Raw genomic sequence first — 16,925 nt, 5'->3', positions numbered from 1 at the left:
TCCCAAAAAAAGGTTAAAATCATCCTACGGAGAACTTTTGGGGTACAGCCTACCCACAACCAAGAAAATCAACAAATGAATGGTTTAGATCATTTATATAGGTGGGCCCAACTTTAATTTCAAGGGGAGCGTATATTTACATTAACAATCTAAGATGGGTCATGTATGATATAAAATATCCACAGAAACTGAGTTGGCTCTTCCGCTCTTGCATGAGTATTGAGTAATGAGTTGTACCCATGGTTTTAAATTTCGACCGATATTTCGAATTTCGGTGGAGACCGACACCGAAACTGACCAAAACTGAAACGGTCATTTATTTCGGTTGAAATTTCGGTTTTTCCAAAATTTGACAAAAAAAAAACTGTTTATTTAATATTAATTTAATACTTTACTGAAATTTCGACGGAAATTACAGAAATTTAGGTAATTTCGGCCGAAATTTAATATTAAATAAAATAATCATTTTGGGTTATGTACCAGATTTCGACCGAAAATTTGAAATTCCACAGTCCGAAACCGGTACCGAAACCGAAATTTTAAACCTTGGTTGTACATTGTGGAGCCCACACGCTTAGAACAGCATTAAAAATTTAAAACTCACGAGACATGCACTATAATGTTTTAATTACCCATGACTGAAACGAAAAAAGCCATAAATGCTTTCTTAGAACAGCATTTAGGGGTTTTGTTAACAGGGGCACTCGTTAAGGAAGCATTAAGAGCTATTTTTTCACGCTAGCATTAAGCTTCCTAGCTGGCATTAACTACTATTAATTAGGGAATTCAATCTTTATCATTCTTTACAGGCACCCAATTTATTATTACTTTATTGTTTTTGGAAAATTGCATAACTTCAGCCGTTGGAAAATAAAGGGGTTTGGTGGTGCTAGTTTATTGTAAAAGACAAAAATACCCTTGAATGAAGTGTTAATCCCACAAGCATTCATAATCCATAGAGAGATATAGAGAAAGGAAGAGTTTTCTTCACCTTGGCAAGATAACGGCCCGGAGGGGGTTCTTCATGACAACAGTAATGGCAAAAGACTCAGTGGGGTCAGGTGGGGCCCCTGGCACTGGGACCCATTTGAAAGCTTGTACCATCCTAGCAATCATAAGATGAACGTGCAATGTGCCAAGTGTCATCGCCGGACAAATCCGTCTCCCGGCGCCAAATGGCATCATCTTCAACGCTCGCGTTCCGGTGATATCTACGTCCACCCCATCACCCTCCAAAAACCTCTCCGGCCGGAATTCACCGGGATCCTTCCATATTGTAGGGTCCTCGGTCAGCCCAGCGGTATAGAATTCCACACTAACATCGGTCGGAATCTTATAACCTCCGAGCTCCGTCTCCGTCGTGGCGGAGTGTGACACCACGAAATGGCTCGGCGGATGTCGCCGGAAAGTCTCTTTGACCACGGCCCCGAGAAAAGTCATACTTTCCACGTCACCCTCCGAGATTTTCCCTTCCTTCCCTACATGGTCAACAATCTCTTCGTACAACTTTTCTTGCATGCCTTGGTTCAACACCAAGTGAAGTAGGGCCCACTCCAATGTTGTGGCACTAGTGTCGGTGCCAGCAATCATAACCTCCGAGCACAAGGTCAGTAGCTCCTCTTCTCCGAGCGGGCCCCGGCCCACGGGCTGAAGTTCGAGTAGTGAATCAATGTAGGCCGCACCTATCGGGCTCATCATCCCGACCCCATCTCCGTCCCCGGTCCCACCTCTCTCTACAAACGCCTTTCGGCCTCTTACAAGTGGCCCCAGACACTTCATCTGCCTCTTCCTCAGTTCCTTCGCCGCCCCAAGCTGCCACCGGAATAAAGGCAGTAGCACCGGTAAAAAGTACGGGAGCTTCGGTGTCGTCATCAGGATCACATCTTTCAACACGGCTTCAATCTCCTTGATCCAATCTTCTGAAATCTTTGCACCGAAACATATACACACCAAAATACTACAAATGGTGAGCCTACAATTGCTCATGACTTCGACCACCCCGGTCGTCTTGGACTCTAGTCGGAGCCTCTCTAAGTGGTTTTCCATGGCCCATTCTCGTATCCACCCGCATTGTCGGATCCTAGTCGGATTTATTAACTCGGTGACAAAATTCCGGCGTAAAAGGCGCCAGAGTGGGCCGTACTCGGCCGAGTTGATACTGCACTTGCCCATGCTAAAGAGGAGACAAATCGGTGAGTCAGGGGGTCGACTCGCGAAGATGGGGCCCTTTTGGACGAGGGCTTCGTGGATGAGATCAGCGCTTGATACGATGATCATCGTGCGTTGGCCCATTTGCAAGGTGAAGATTGGGCCATATTTTTTACGTAGATCACGTACCACGTAGACAAACGATCGGCGTTGGAGGATCATTTGGATGAGATTGCCCACGATCGGCCAGCCGGGTGGGCCTGGAGGGAGGTTTTTGGTCCCGCCTCCGGTGGCGGACCAATATTGCCACCAGAGAATGGCAAGGAGAGCGCCGAAGGAGAGGAAAAGGAGATCAAGGAGCTCCATTATTACTAACTTACTACTAGAAGAGAAACTAGTTGTGGTTTTTTATAGAGAGAAGGAGATGGAGAGATGGTTGTGGAGTAGTATATAGAGATAAGGGAGTGAATGATATTCAACTGCTACCAAATTGAATTGACTGTTTACTGCAATTTACTATCTAGAGAGAGAGGTGGAAGGTTTAAGGGTTTAAATGTTTATAGCATCTTGTGTTCTTTGAGGCAGAAACAATGCATGTTGGGTCAACCAAGAGTAAATAAATCGGTTATGAATGGAAAAGGATTTTAATATATGTATTATTTTAATTTTTTCCATTCGATTTTTAGTGGAATCATAATAGGAATTGGAATAGAAGAATGCCGATCCTGATTCCTGATTCAAGCAATCCAAACGCAAAGAGGTTGACATAATAAATTTTTGCATGCTCGCATTTGTATAAATTTTCAGGACAGCCACCAAAGTGATTTCAGAGAGACAACAAAGGCTGATGTGTTTTTCAAATTTGCATTGATCATTCTTTCAAAATAGACTGATAAATGTAGCAGGTTAAAGGAATAAGGCAGTAGTAAAGATGGCCAATTTAAAGCTACTTAACTCCTAAAATACACTTATTAGGCCCATATCCCTCACCTGAGAGGGCCATCACTGCACTCGCCTATAGGTTTAGGTTTTTTAGGTTACATTTGTCTTCTAAAAGCGGCCGGTTAAGCCTCACTTTCACGACTCTAGCTAAATAAAAAGATAGCCAATTTTAAGCTACTTCCTAAAATACAGTTATTAGGCCCCTCTCTCATTTGGTGGGAACCAACACTACGATTGGGCCAAGTGCTGCTCGGAGCAACTTGATATTATCCTGTGCCCTTGATCTATTTAACATCATTATTTTTACACATGGGATGTGAAACCTCTATAGGTTGGAGGGTTAGGATCATCCAATGGAAATGATTTTTGGGGAACAACCTATTTACGTTGTGTTCCATCTTATGGACGGTTTGGATCATCCTATGATATGGATCCAGCCTTTGGGACTAGCCCTGACATCTCCATTCCTTGAATAGAGGAAACATGAACTCCTTCTCAAGAAAAACGAAAACTGAAGAAAACTAACAAATTTGCCATCCTTAAGATTACAATGAAGAACCCGAGAGAGAGAGAGAGAGAGAGAGAGAGAGAGAAATTTATAACCATTTAATGATTTTCCTTACTGTATAATTAATGTATTTAGGCTCTGTTCACTTGCGTTCCCTGGAAAACAAATCCTTGGAAAACAACCTCTTTTTTCCTTGACAAGACAGAATTCTGGTGTTCACTTGCTTTCCAGTGAAAATAGAATTACACATGTGGAATTTCTACAATAAGTCAAAAAATGACATGGAAAAGCCCATTTTCCCCCCTTTAGCGATTTCATTTCCGACCAAAAATACACGGATTTCGTTTCCTTGGAAACTAGTGCAAAAAGAATGGCAAGTAGTTTCTCTGGAAACTTTTTCCTACGCAAGTGAACAGTCCAGAAACAATCCAGGGAAACCTTTTCCTGCACAGATTCCTTGGATTTCTTTTCCTAATGCCACGTCAAATTCCCGGGAAACATTTTCTTTTCCTTTCCCGGGAAAACAAGTGAACGGAATTTACTATTTCTTTACTCCTATTTTCAAACGTTTTCACAGATTAGTCTTCGTGATTTGGAGAAATGTCTCATAGATGAGAGATTCCCCAATCATATTACATAAACAAAGAAGACACATGTTCATCTCTCTCTCCCTTGTGTTTGTACGATTTTCTCTATTTTGCCTTTTCATGAAACATCTCTCTAGTGTGCACTTTTGAGCACACTTTATTTCTTTGTGAAGCTCTTGATTTTCATTTGGGTGAATTAGACTGCATCAATTGCGTTTGCAAGGCTTGAACCACCGTCAACTACAACGAAAAGTGGCGTTTTCTCTTGGAGATAGATGAGAAGCAACCCGATTGCATACCACCAGTTGTGTGTGCATGTTGGGGGGGGGGGGGGGGTTAGCCTAGTGTTAAACTAGTGCCATGCCTCTTTCAGTAGATTTTTCTTTCATTTCTCGATTTATCATATTCTGTTTGATTCTTGTTTAGGGATTTTCGAGTGTATACAATATTATCACTGAGAATTAGGGGTGGTTATTCGGTTTAAACCGAACCGAATAGAGCGAAATATGGTAACCGAAATAACTTCGGTTACCAAATTTCGGTAACCGAAACCGAACCGAACCGAATTGTGGGAGAGAAAAAGAGGGAAAAAATCAAAATCTTGGTTTGGATCGGAGGGCTAGGATCATCCGATCGAAATGATTTTTTGAGCACAACCTTATAAGTTGTGATCAATCAAATGGACGGTTTCGGTCATCCTACGGAGTGCAAATATAGCACTTTTTTTGGGAAAAAATGGTTTTCATCCATAATTTCGGTTAACCGAATTTTTTGTTCGAGAAAACCGAAACCGAATTTCCAAAAAAAAAAAAAAAACCGAAACCGAACCGAAAAGAAAAAAACCGAACCTACCCCTACTGAGAATTTCATATGCTTCATCATATCCACGTGACATGCATGTATCAGTTAGATTGTTGAACTAATCATACCTCCATTTTACCCAACAAGAGATGGCAATGCTAGAATTAATGCAAATATTTGTCAACTATTGATTTGGAAGTGGTGACATTTTCCTTAGCTGAAAGTTTTGTCACTCTTGTTACAAATTAATTTTGTAGTTTTATAGGATTGTGTAGGCAATTTGGCAAAAGCTATTTTGCTTCCCGCTTGTTTATATCTAGGAAGACGTGTCACCTCGTATGAAATAAATGAACGAGACAAATTCAGCTATAAATTGGCTATTCTCTTTTGCAAATAGGGTTTGCATAGACCTTCCCTAGATGGACCATTCTTTCCTTTTAATATAATAATAACAAGAGATTTGCTAGGGACCAATGCAGAATTCATTTCGAAAAATGGCTCCACACGTCTTCCAAATCATCCCATAGAAATGATTTTTTGCGCACCACCTATTGACCGTTGTGGCCAATCGCATGAACGGTTTGGATCATCCTATAGTGTGGTCCGTACATTACTTTTAAAAAAATATGGGACTATAAGGGTTTACACCGTATAAAAACTCATAATAATAATAATAATAGGGCGCTGATACCCCCCCCCCCCCCCCTCGTAGGCTATTTCCCTCCCCCTTGACGGCTGGCTTTAACGTATTCCCACCATTTGACCTCTCTCTCTCTCTCTCTCTCTCTCTCTCTCTCTCTCTCTCTCTCCACACACACAACAGGAACAGTTGGTGGGCCCAACAGAAACCATTGGTGGAATGGTGGGCCCATAAACGTAAATAGGTTGCGTCGCAAAATATTTTTCCATAGGCGGATCCTAGCCCTCCGATCTAAATAGAAACTACATCTTATGCAACCTCTATAGATTGTAGGGTTGTGATCATCCTACGGAAATGATTTTTGGGGCACAACCTATTTACATTGTGGCCCATCAAATGGATGGCTTGGATCATCGTATGTTGTGGACGGTACTCTTCAATTTGAAAAATATCGGTGGGGCCTACGATTGGGCCTTAATGTTAGTGTACGACCAACTCCATAGGATTATCCAAACCATGGACGGCTTGGATCATCCTATGTTGTGGATGGGCCTTAATGTTACTGTATGACCACAGGATGATCCAAACCATTCATTTGATGGGCCAACCCTTTTGGGGGGCACAACCCATTTACATTATGGCCCATCAAATGGACGGCTCGGATCATCCTATGGTCAGGACGGTACACTTCATTTTCCAAAATATCGGTGGGGCCTAAATGGGGCCTTAATGTAACTGTACGAACACACCATAGGAGGATCCAAACCATGGACGGCTTGGATCATCCTATGTTGTGGACGGCACGCTTCAATTTGAAAAAAAATCGGTGGGGCCTACGATTGAGCCTTAATGTTACCAACTCCATAGGATTATCCAAACCATGGACGGCTTGGATCATCCTATGTTGTGGACGGGTCTTAATGTTACTTTACGACCAACTCCATAGAATGATCCAAACCATTCATTTGATGGGCCACAATGTAAATAGGTTGTGCCCCAAAAGTCATTTCCATAGGATGATCACAACCCTACAATCTATAGAGGTTGTATAAGATGTAGTTTCTATTTGGATCGGAGGGCTAGGATCTGCCTATGGAAATGATATTTTGGGACGCAACCTATTTACGTTTATGGCCCATCAAATGGACGGTTTGGATTATCCTACAGTGGTATGGGCGGGGCTTACGTTGTGTAAAGATGGGCCCACCATTCCACCAACGGTTTCTGTTGGGCCCACCAACTGTTCCTGTTGTGTGTGTGTGTGGAGAGAGAGAGAGAGAGAGAGAGAGAGAGAGAGAGAGAGAGAGGTCAAATAGTGGGAAAGTGACATATCCTAACGTTTAACGTTAGTCGGCCGTCCGGGGGGGGGGGGGGGGAATCAGCGCCCTAATAATAATAATAAGAGGAAAGTGTTCCTAAGATATAGCTTAGATGAGCTTATCTAAGCTATAGGTCAAAAACACATGTGGCCCCATATTTTTTAGGGGATCTAAAGCATATTCATTTGGAAGGCCTTTCTATGGATAGGGTGTGTACTAAAAATCAGCCCCTATAGGATCATCCTAACCCTGCCATCTGTTTAGACCTGGCAAACGGGCAGGCTGGGCTGGTTTTGACCCGGCCCGTACGGGTCCGGGTCAAACGGGCTGGGTCAAAATGACCCGGAAAATTTTACGGGTCACTATGCTTGGACCCGGACCTAGCCCCGGCCCGTACGGGCTGGGCTGACCCGCGGGTCGCCTGGATTTATGACATATTACTTGGTCAAATTTTGGATCAAATATCCAGACAGATTCAACAGCTTCCTAACAGCCATCTCTATTATGCCATTCACCGAACAATACAATAATGTGTATGTATATTTTAAAGAGAAAAAAATACCCGTAAATCCCCAAAGAAATGAGAAATAATACCCCTCTTTAGGGCAATATTAGGACTGTTTGGGACAACCCCTACACATGCTAGTCTGCCTTCGAATGCTTTACAGTTCATCCATTTCTCCTCACATGCATTGTTTTAAATTTCGACCGAAATCCGAAATTTCGCACCGAAATCCGAAATTTCGCACCGTGAGCGACACCGAAACTACACAAAACCGAAATGGTCATTTATTTCTGCCGAAATTTCGGTTTTTCCGAAATTTGAGTCATTTGACACAAAAAAATCTGTTTTCTTTAATATTAATTTAATATTTCACAGAAATTTCGATAATTTCGGCCAAAATTTAATAATGAATAAAATATAGTTTTCTTTATTGTACCACACTTCGCTCGAAATTTCAAGGTCTGAAACCGAAATTTTAAACTTTGCTCACATGCTGCGTATATGGTGGGGGGTGGCATGTCCTTGCTACTTTTGGTAGCAGTTGAACCGGGGCATTCTTCTTTTTTCTACTACCAAGTAATTATTAAAATGACAAATATGCCCTTAAGCCAGAGATATGGGGAAGGAGAAAACGGCTTTTTTTTTTCAAGAGAGAGTAGGGTGATATTTGATATTATTAAGGGACTGATGTGGCAAAAAGTGTTTCCGTTGCCGGGACTTGAACCCGGGTCTCTCAGGTGAGAGCCGAGTATCCTAACCAACTAGACTACGACGGAAACGTGATGTTTGAAAATAACTTTTAAAGATAAATACTATACATCATTGAGGTAATGAAAAACAGCACAGTTTTCGTTTAGGATTACCCACAGTATTCTAAGTGGAGGGTACCAGCTAGAATTGTCGATGACATCCACTTTGCGGCCCTCCACATGCCATCTTTGTTCAATGGGAAGTGATATATCTGTCCACTTTTTTTACTTAGGACAGCCCCCTCTAGCTTACGAGTATTGAGAGAGGAGCTAGTGAGAGAGGGAGAGAATTGAGTGGAAATGAGAGATGATGCCAAGTTTTACTTTTCCCTATTTTCAGCCACTTCACCCACTCCTCACTCATGTCCTGTCTATTCTCTTCCCCTCCCAACCTCCTGCCCCTCTCCCACAATTTGAAAAACCAATATTCCATAAAAAAAATTTCCATGGCTTCCGAACATGGCCTACATTTCTTGCATAATCTTTTGTATTTGTGTATGATAAGCGTGCTTGGGTGAGGTGAGAGTAGTAGTGGGGTGGGGGGCCTCCTAGAAATCCTCACATTCCATCCATGTATCTTTGGGGTTGTGTATAACTACTTTTGTATCTCAACCTTCAGGTCGATCGTAGGTTCAATCCCAGCTTTCCTATTAAAAGAAATAGGAAAATCCAGCAACAAATGTTGAGGGTTCCACGCAAAAGCAAAGATCCCACATCAGAAAAGCGTTTGGATGTTGATGGGCTTAAAAGGGCTTAGGTACCCTTCCCTTAATGGCTAGCTTTTAAGGGTTAGTTCTACCCATGTCCCAACGAGTGATATCAGAGCTGGTGCATGGTAATCCCGGTGTGCCTCTAAGGACGGAAAAATCCCTCAGGAAAAATCTCGGTAACCACGGTATGCCTCCGAGGACGGAAAAAAAATTCCTCGAGGAAGATCTCGTAGTTCCCATGTTGATCCCGTATGGAGGGACGAGATTGTCCATGTTGCTTCTGCATGGAGGGAGAGATTGTTGGGGGTTCCATGCAAAAGCGAAGATCTCACATCGGAAAAGTGTTTGGATGCGGATGGGTTTAAAAGGGCTTGAGCCTCTGGTAATGGCTAGCTTTTAAGGGTGAGTTCTACCCATGTCTAGGAACAAACTCTCCAAAGGCTAACAAAGTTTCTTTTTTTCATAGATGTTACTTAGAAAGTTGCTACGCCAATGAATATTACGAGTCTTTCTTAATATTTAGGGACTATAATTTATCATTTTTTTTTCATTGGAAAGAGTTTTAGGAGAGAAGCTTGCAAACAAACTTGCAATCTCCAAGAAACAAGAAAGATACATGAAGGAATTTTTGCACAAGCAAGAAATTTCAGTCCAAAAAAGAGATCTCATATCTAATTTCAAATTCAAATCAAATTCCAACCAAAGTCCCCCTACAGCACTATACTAATGAAAAGATGGATAAGCTACAGTAACGAGCTTAGATAGGCTAATGGGAGATTATTGGGGTCCCACCCAAAAACAATAGTCCCACATCGGACATGTGAAATGGTGGCCCCCACTTGTTGCTCTGCATCCGGCCTACAAGAACCCTATTTCCTCTCGTTTAGTTCACGTAATATATGTGGTGGCCAGGAAATATCTTGTCCATGAGATGATCTTAACCCTTCAATTTGAAAAGGCCGTCATTAATTTTAACTTTTTGAGGACGCAAGACATACAATAAGGTTAAAATCATCCTACGGAGAACTTTTCGGGTACAGCCTACCCACATCCAAATCAAATGAACGGTTTCGATCATCTATATAGGTGGGCCCAACTTTAATTTCAAGGCGAGCGTATATTTACATTAACCTAATCTAAGATGTTCATGTATGATATACGGGAACAGAAACGGCTCTAGGATGATTTGTACATAGTGGAGCCCACACGCTTAGAAGAGCATTAAAACTTTCGCATGAATTGCGCAGAGAGAGAGAGAGAGAGAGAGAGAGAGAGAGAGAGAGACCCGTAGTATAATGTCTTTACCAACTTTTTTAATCACACATGACTGACACGAAAAAGCAATAAATGCTTTGTTTTTTTTTTTTTTAGGGTTTTGTTGGGGCACTTGTTAAGGAAGCATTGGAAGCTCTTTTTTCACGCTATCTTTAAGCTTCCTTGCTTGCATTAACTACTATTAATTAGGGTATTCAATCTTTATCAATCTTCACACCCTTGAAAATAGGCACCCAATTTATTATGGTGGTGAAAAATAAAGGGGTTTGGTGGTGCTAGTTTATTATAAAAAGACAAAAATACCCTTTTATTTTATTAATCGACAAGAATGCCTTATGGTGTAAAATTGTGGTCATGTAAAGGGGTGTGCCCATAGTAACATTATAAAAATGGACAGCACAGATCGTATAGCAAAAAGAGTTGAATCCTAAAGATCATCATCGGTCCCATATGGGTAGACCTGGCAAACACAACCCATTGCCCATGGGTCGACCCGACCCACCCGCAAATGTGCGGGCACGGGTCTGAATTTTAGTGACCCGTCAAAACTGACCCCCGGGTGACCCAACCAGCAAAAACACAGGTCGGGTTGGGTCAACCCACGGGTCATTTGGCTTTTTTATGGTGATTTTGTCATGCTAATCTATTTTTTAAGGGTTTGATGCTTGAATAAGTTATGGCTGGCACCATAGAATATAAATAAGTTGTGGTTGGCACCATAGGTTGATCCCAACCCTTTAATCTGAATGTTAGAGGGTTGATCACTTGATCCTAGCCCTCTATAGATTGGTGGGTTAGGATCAACCTATTGAAATGATTTTTGGGAAACAACCTATTTAGGCTGTGGGCCATCTAATGGACGGTTTGGATCATCCCACGGTGCCGGCCATACCGCCCTCATCAAAATCCAGTGATAACATTTCCCAAAATAAACGACTGTTTGAATTTGCGGGTGACTCGGGGGTTGACCTGGCCCACCCGCACTGGGCGCAGGTCACCTAAATTCTCACCCGCAAAAAATGCGGGTCATTTCCCGACCCGACCCGTGTGACCTTCACCAGCATCACCCGCGGGTTGACCCGACCCGGCTCGGCCCACCCGTTTGCCAGGTCTACAATGGGACATGAGTGTTTAATACGGACGGTTGATTTAGTGGCCCATTACTAGTCGCCTCACATGGTCGTGTTCACATGGCAATTAGACAAAGCATCACGCTCTACTAAAACCAAGAGTATAAGATCGTCTAATCAAGCATGCATGATTTTAAATTTCGACCGAAATCCAAAATTAATTCCGGTCTAGACCGAAACCGACATGGCCTAAATGTACCAAATTTCGGGTTAAATTTTTAGCAATTTCGGCCAAAATTTTGAGAAAATAATATTTTTTTTTTTATAGAATTTCGGTCAAAATTTCAGAAACTTCAGCCAAAACTCTGATAATTTTGGCCTAAAGTCAGCCCAAAAATTGACATTTCAGGACCTAGTACAAAATTTTGGTTCCGGGGACCAAAATTTAAAACTATGCAAGCATGACACTAGGGCTGGCAATTTCACCCCGAAAAGCGGGGATCCGCCCCGCTTGGGGAGGGGATTCCCCGATTTGAGTGGGGAAGGGGAAGGGGAAGGGGATTTAAAAAATTCCCCGGTGCGGGGAAGGGGAGGAGAAGGGGATGGAGTTGGCCCCGCCCCGCCCCGCATTAATGCCATTTTTTTCTTGTATTTTTTTAAGTGTTTTTTTTTTTTTTGGGAAAACTACTAGAAACCCCTTGGATCAAAACATATCTACAAGATTCTCCCAAAATTTTCATAATTTCCATTAGTACAGTTTTGTCCCTGACATAGCTTTTTATGTTTTCTTTTACCCATAATCCATTAGGGCATTGTCCGTCATTATATTAGCATATTACCCTTAGAAATTCCTAAAATCTCTCCCTCGAACCATCACTGTAAGGCAACATTAAATTCTTTGAAAATCTCCCTCCCCCAAATAAAGGCAACATCTCTCTGATGAGTGATGAGATTTTATATGGTGTGTGCTCGTATAGTCCATTATTTTTCAAAAAGTAATGTATGGGCTACGCCATAGGATGATCCAAACCGTCCATTTGATAGGCTACAATTTAAAAGTACTTTACAGGCCACACCATAGATCATCCAAACTGTCAATTTGATGGGCCACAACGTAAATAAATTGCGGCCCAAAAATCATTTCCATAGGATGATTGCAACCCTCCGATCTATAGAAGGTACCATAATATGCAATTCCTCTATAGATCAGAGGGTTGGGATTATCCTATGGAAATGATTTTTGGGCCACAACCTATTTACGTTGTGGCCCATCAAATGGACAGTTTGGATCATCCTACAATGTGCCCATCAAGTGGAAGGTTTGGATCATCCTATGCCTATGGTAGTATGGTGTGCCCATCAAATGGACGGTTTGGATCTTCCTATGGTGTGGCACGTACAGTACTTTTTGGCAAGTGGGATTGGGAATTAGGGATCTGCTAGGGACTAGTGATCAATTAAATGAATCTGAGAGCAACCACCTTTGTCCCCAGGTTAATAAAATGAATAAGACAAAATCTTAGCCTATGTGGGTTGTGTGGCTACTCTCACATGCAACAGCCAAGCCGCAACATGCCTGAAGTGATTGTTCCCGAAGGATGCGGGGCGGGAAAGGGGAGGTGATGGGGATTAGATATTCCCCGTGGGGAAGGGAGGGGGATTCCCCACCATCCCCGCAGTGGGGAGGGGAAGGGGAGGGGGGAAATTCCCCGCAGAGGGGAAGGAGTAGGGGACCCCAACATCCGGCCCCCCGACCCGCCCCGTTGCCAGCCCTACATGACACCTAAACAAGGTATTAGCAAAAGATACATTATTATTGGTTCCATCTTGATTGGGCGACCTTAGAATCTTGATTTCAAACGTGAAGATCAAATGTTGAAGCACTTTCCCTTTCCCTTTTTCTTTGCGTTTTTCATTCTCCCTCCCCAGTAGGCGTGCAACTCGGGTCGCGTAGGGTCGGGTTGAGGCCAACCAGAACCCAACCCGAGCAATCATTTGCTCAAACCGAACCCGACCCGAGTTCCAACCCGACGAGGTTCAATCCTACCTGACCTGAGGAACCCTTTTTGACAACCCGAACCCGATCCGACCCAAGTTCAACCCGAGATTTTAAGCTTAAAAAATAAAATAAAAATATTAAAAATGTCGGGTTCACTCGGGTCCAGTTGCCCAAGTCCTCAACCCCAACCTGAACCCAACCCGAACTCAACCAAGGTTGAGAAAACTCAACCGAACCCAAACCCGAATCCAACCTAAACTCAACCCAACCTAAGTATTTTCTGGGTTGAACCCGTCAGGTTCGGGTTGAGCCCGCCCGAGTTGCACCCATACTCCCTGGACTGTGTATCAGGTATGGGTTTTTATATGGTATAAAAACTTATAGTCCCGTACCTATCAAAAAGTAGTGAGGAACTGCATATTATGGAATGCAGCATATATAGATTATCCCTCTGATATATAGAGGAACCGCATATTATGGAAACGTCTATAGAACGGAGGGTTGGGATCATCCCATGGAAATGATTTGGGGGGGCACCACCAATTTACATTGTGGCCCATCAAATGGACGGTTTGGATCATCGTATGGAAATGGTTTTGTGGGCACAAGTCACAGCCAATTTATGTTGTGGCCCATCAAATGGACGTTTTGGATTATCCTATGATGTGAGCTATACCATACTTTTTGCAACCTTACACCATATGGTATTCTTGTGGAATAATAAATAAAGGGTATTTTTGTCTTTTTATAATAAACTAGCACCACCAAACCCCTTTACTTTCCAAAGGCTGAAGTTGTGCAATTTTCCAAAAACAATAAAGTAATAATAAAGGGAAGTGATATATCCGCCCCTTTTGATCACTAGGAACACCCCCTGTCAGTGTTTGTGGCAATCGGGGGCATTGAATTCTTCCGAGATAAGTACAAGAGATAAGTACAAAAGCCCCTGCCCCTCTTTAATCACTGATGCACTGACAGGGGGTGTTCCTAGTGATCAAAAGGGGCGGATATATCATTTCCCATAGTAAATTGGGTGCCTATTTTTAAGGGTGTAAAGATTGAATTCCCTTATTAATAGTAGTTAATGCCAGCTAGGAAGCTTAAAGTTAGCGTGAAAAAAGAGCTTTTTTTAATGCTTCCTCGTTAAGAGAACCCTTGTTTTTAAATCATGGAATTTTATTAGATTACAAATACCGGGTGGAGGACCAAGGAGTAGGGGTGTAAACGAGCCGAGCCGAGCCGAGCTTGGCTAGGCTCGGCTCGGCTCGTTAAGCTCACAAGTGAGGCTCGGCTCGGGCTCGGGCTTGGCTCGGTCAGGCTCTCGAGCCTTACCGAGCTCGGGTTATATTATGTTCACACCCCTCATCTTCCCTGGACAGCCCTACTAGTGTAATTTGACTACTTCTTTTACACTATGGGGAGTGGTCCTAGTAACAAATGGGGTTCCAAAAATGAAGTGGCATATTTTGCCCCCCCTTTTCACTCCATGGACAACCCTTTTAATGTATATATTAATATATAATATATATTTAAATATATTAAATTCTTAACGAGACTTAACGAGCCGAGCCGAGCCTGGCCCAACTCGGGCTCGGCTCGTTAAGGATTCGAGCTGTGCTGAGCGAGCTTCCGAGCCCGAGCCAAAATTGACACCAGGAGGTCTAATAAACAAAGAAAACAATAAGAGCAACACAATCACGTAGGTAGGTAGTCAAAGATTAATTCCTAGCAATTGGCGAATATAAATGCTTTGTTTACTACTCTTCAACAACAAATCTGTGGCCATTTTAATGGAATTTAAAAGTTTTAATAACCATCATTAAGTACTAGTAAGTTGTAACTATGTCTATATTTTTACACATAAATACTCACTAAATATACTGAAAAGGACATTTATTTTTACGAAATAAAGAAAACCCATTTAGAGAGATAGAGAAAGATAGAGTTTTCTTCACCTTGGCAAGATAACGGCCCGGAGAGGGTTCTTCATGACAACAGTAAAGGCAAAAGTCTCAGTGGGGTCAGGTGGGGCCCCTTGCACTGCGACCCATTTGAAGGCTTGTACCATCCTAGCAAGCATGAGATGAACGTGCAATGTGCCAAGTGTCATCGCCGGACAAATTCGTCTCCCGGCGCCAAATGGCATCATCTTCAACGCCCGCGTTCCGGTGATATCTACGTCCACCCCATCGCCCTCCAAAAACCTCTCCGGCCGGAATTCGCCGGGGTCCTTCCACATAGTGGGGTCCTCGGTTAGCCCCGCGGTATAGAATTCCACACTAACATCGGTTGGAATCTTATAACCTCCGAGCTCCGTCTCCGTCGTCGCCGCGTGTGACAACACGAAATGGCTCGGCGGATGTCGCCGGAAAGTCTCTTTGACCAAGGCCCCGAGAAAAGTCATACTTTCCACGTCACCCTCCGAGATTTTCCCTTCCTTACCTACATGGTCAACAATCTCTTTGTACAACTTTTCTTGCATGTCTTGGTTCAATACCAAGTGAAGTAGGGCCCACTCCAATGTTGTGGCACTAGTGTCGGTCCCAGCGTTCATAACCTCCGAGCACAAGGTCACTAGCTCCTCCTCTCCGAGCGGGCCCCGGCCCACGGGCTGAAGCCCGAGCAGTGAATCAATGTAGGCCGCGCCTATCGGGCTCATCATCCCGAGCCCATCTCCGTCCCCGGTCCCACCGCTCTCTACAAACGCCTTTCGGCCTCTTACAAGTGGCCCCAGACATTTCATCTGTCTCTTCCTCAGTTCCTTCGCCGCCCCAAGCTGCCACCGGAATAACGGCAGTAGCACCGGTAAAAAGTCGGGGAGCTTCGGCAACGTCATCATCATCACATCTTTCAACACGGCTTCAATCTCCTTGATCCAATCTTCTGAAATCTTTGCACCGAAACATATACACACCAAAATACTACAAATGGTGAGCCTACAATTGCTCATGACTTCGACCACCCCGGTCGTCTTGGACTCTAGTCGGAGCCTCTCTAAGTGGTTTTCCATGGCCCATTCTCGTATCCACCCGCATTGTCGGATCCTAGTCGGGTTTATTAACTCGGTGACAAAATTCCGGCGTAAAAGGCGCCAGAGTGGGCCGTACTCGGCCGAGTTGATAGCGCACTTGCCCATGCTAAAGAGGAGACGAATCGGTGAGTCGGGGGGTCGACTCGCGAAGATGGGGCCCTTTTGGACGAGGGCTTCGTGGATGAGATCGGCGCTTGATACGATGATCATCGTGCGTTGGCCCATTTGCATTGTGAAGATTGGGCCATATTTTTTACGTAGATCACGTACCACGTAGATCAACGGTCGGCGTTGGAGGATCATTTGGATGAGATTGCCCACGATCGGCCAGCCGGGTGGGCCCGGAGGGAGGTTCTTGGTCCCGCCGCCGGTGACAGACCAATATCGCCACCAGAGAATGGCGAGGAGAGCGCAGAAGGAGAGGAAAAGGAGATCAAAGAGCTCCATTTTTACTACTAGAAGAGAAACTAGTTGTGGTTTTTTATAGAGAGAAGGAGATGGAGAGATGGTTGTGGAGTAGTATACAGAGATAAGGGAGTGAATGATATTCAACTGCTACCAAATTGAATTGAATGTTTACTGCAATTTACTATCTAGAGAGAGAGAGAGAGAGAGAGAGAGAGAGAGAGAGAGAGGTGGAA

General features: G+C 43.4%; 2 protein-coding genes and 1 non-coding gene across 3 annotated transcripts; all 3 read right to left on the bottom strand.

Moving 5' to 3' along the window:
• Positions 1 to 820: 820 nt before the first annotated feature.
• Positions 821 to 2,540, bottom strand: LOC143855046 (cytochrome P450 77A1-like). The gene has a single exon (XM_077365215.1). The coding sequence runs from the start codon at positions 2,512 to 2,514 to the stop codon at positions 988 to 990; it is 1,527 nt and encodes a 508-aa protein (XP_077221330.1). The 5' UTR covers positions 2,515 to 2,540; the 3' UTR covers positions 821 to 987.
• A 5,613-nt stretch (positions 2,541 to 8,153) lies between these two features.
• TRNAE-CUC (transfer RNA glutamic acid (anticodon CUC)) lies at positions 8,154 to 8,226 on the bottom strand. The gene has a single exon. It is a non-coding gene; the product is annotated as a tRNA-Glu (tRNA).
• Positions 8,227 to 15,032: 6,806 nt separating this feature from the next.
• LOC143854465 (cytochrome P450 77A1-like) lies at positions 15,033 to 16,884 on the bottom strand. Its single transcript, XM_077364458.1, has one exon. The coding sequence runs from the start codon at positions 16,729 to 16,731 to the stop codon at positions 15,205 to 15,207; it is 1,527 nt and encodes a 508-aa protein (XP_077220573.1). The 5' UTR covers positions 16,732 to 16,884; the 3' UTR covers positions 15,033 to 15,204.
• Between the last annotated feature and the right edge of the window lie 41 nt (positions 16,885 to 16,925).

Source organism: Tasmannia lanceolata, unplaced genomic scaffold (genome assembly GCF_043159265.1).
Source record: "Tasmannia lanceolata isolate RefF3 unplaced genomic scaffold, GAP_Taslan_0.1 ptg000020l, whole genome shotgun sequence".
NCBI classification, from domain to species: domain Eukaryota; kingdom Viridiplantae; phylum Streptophyta; class Magnoliopsida; order Canellales; family Winteraceae; genus Tasmannia; species Tasmannia lanceolata.
Note: the sequence above shows the minus strand (reverse complement) of the source record. Positions and strands in the feature narration are given on the sequence as shown.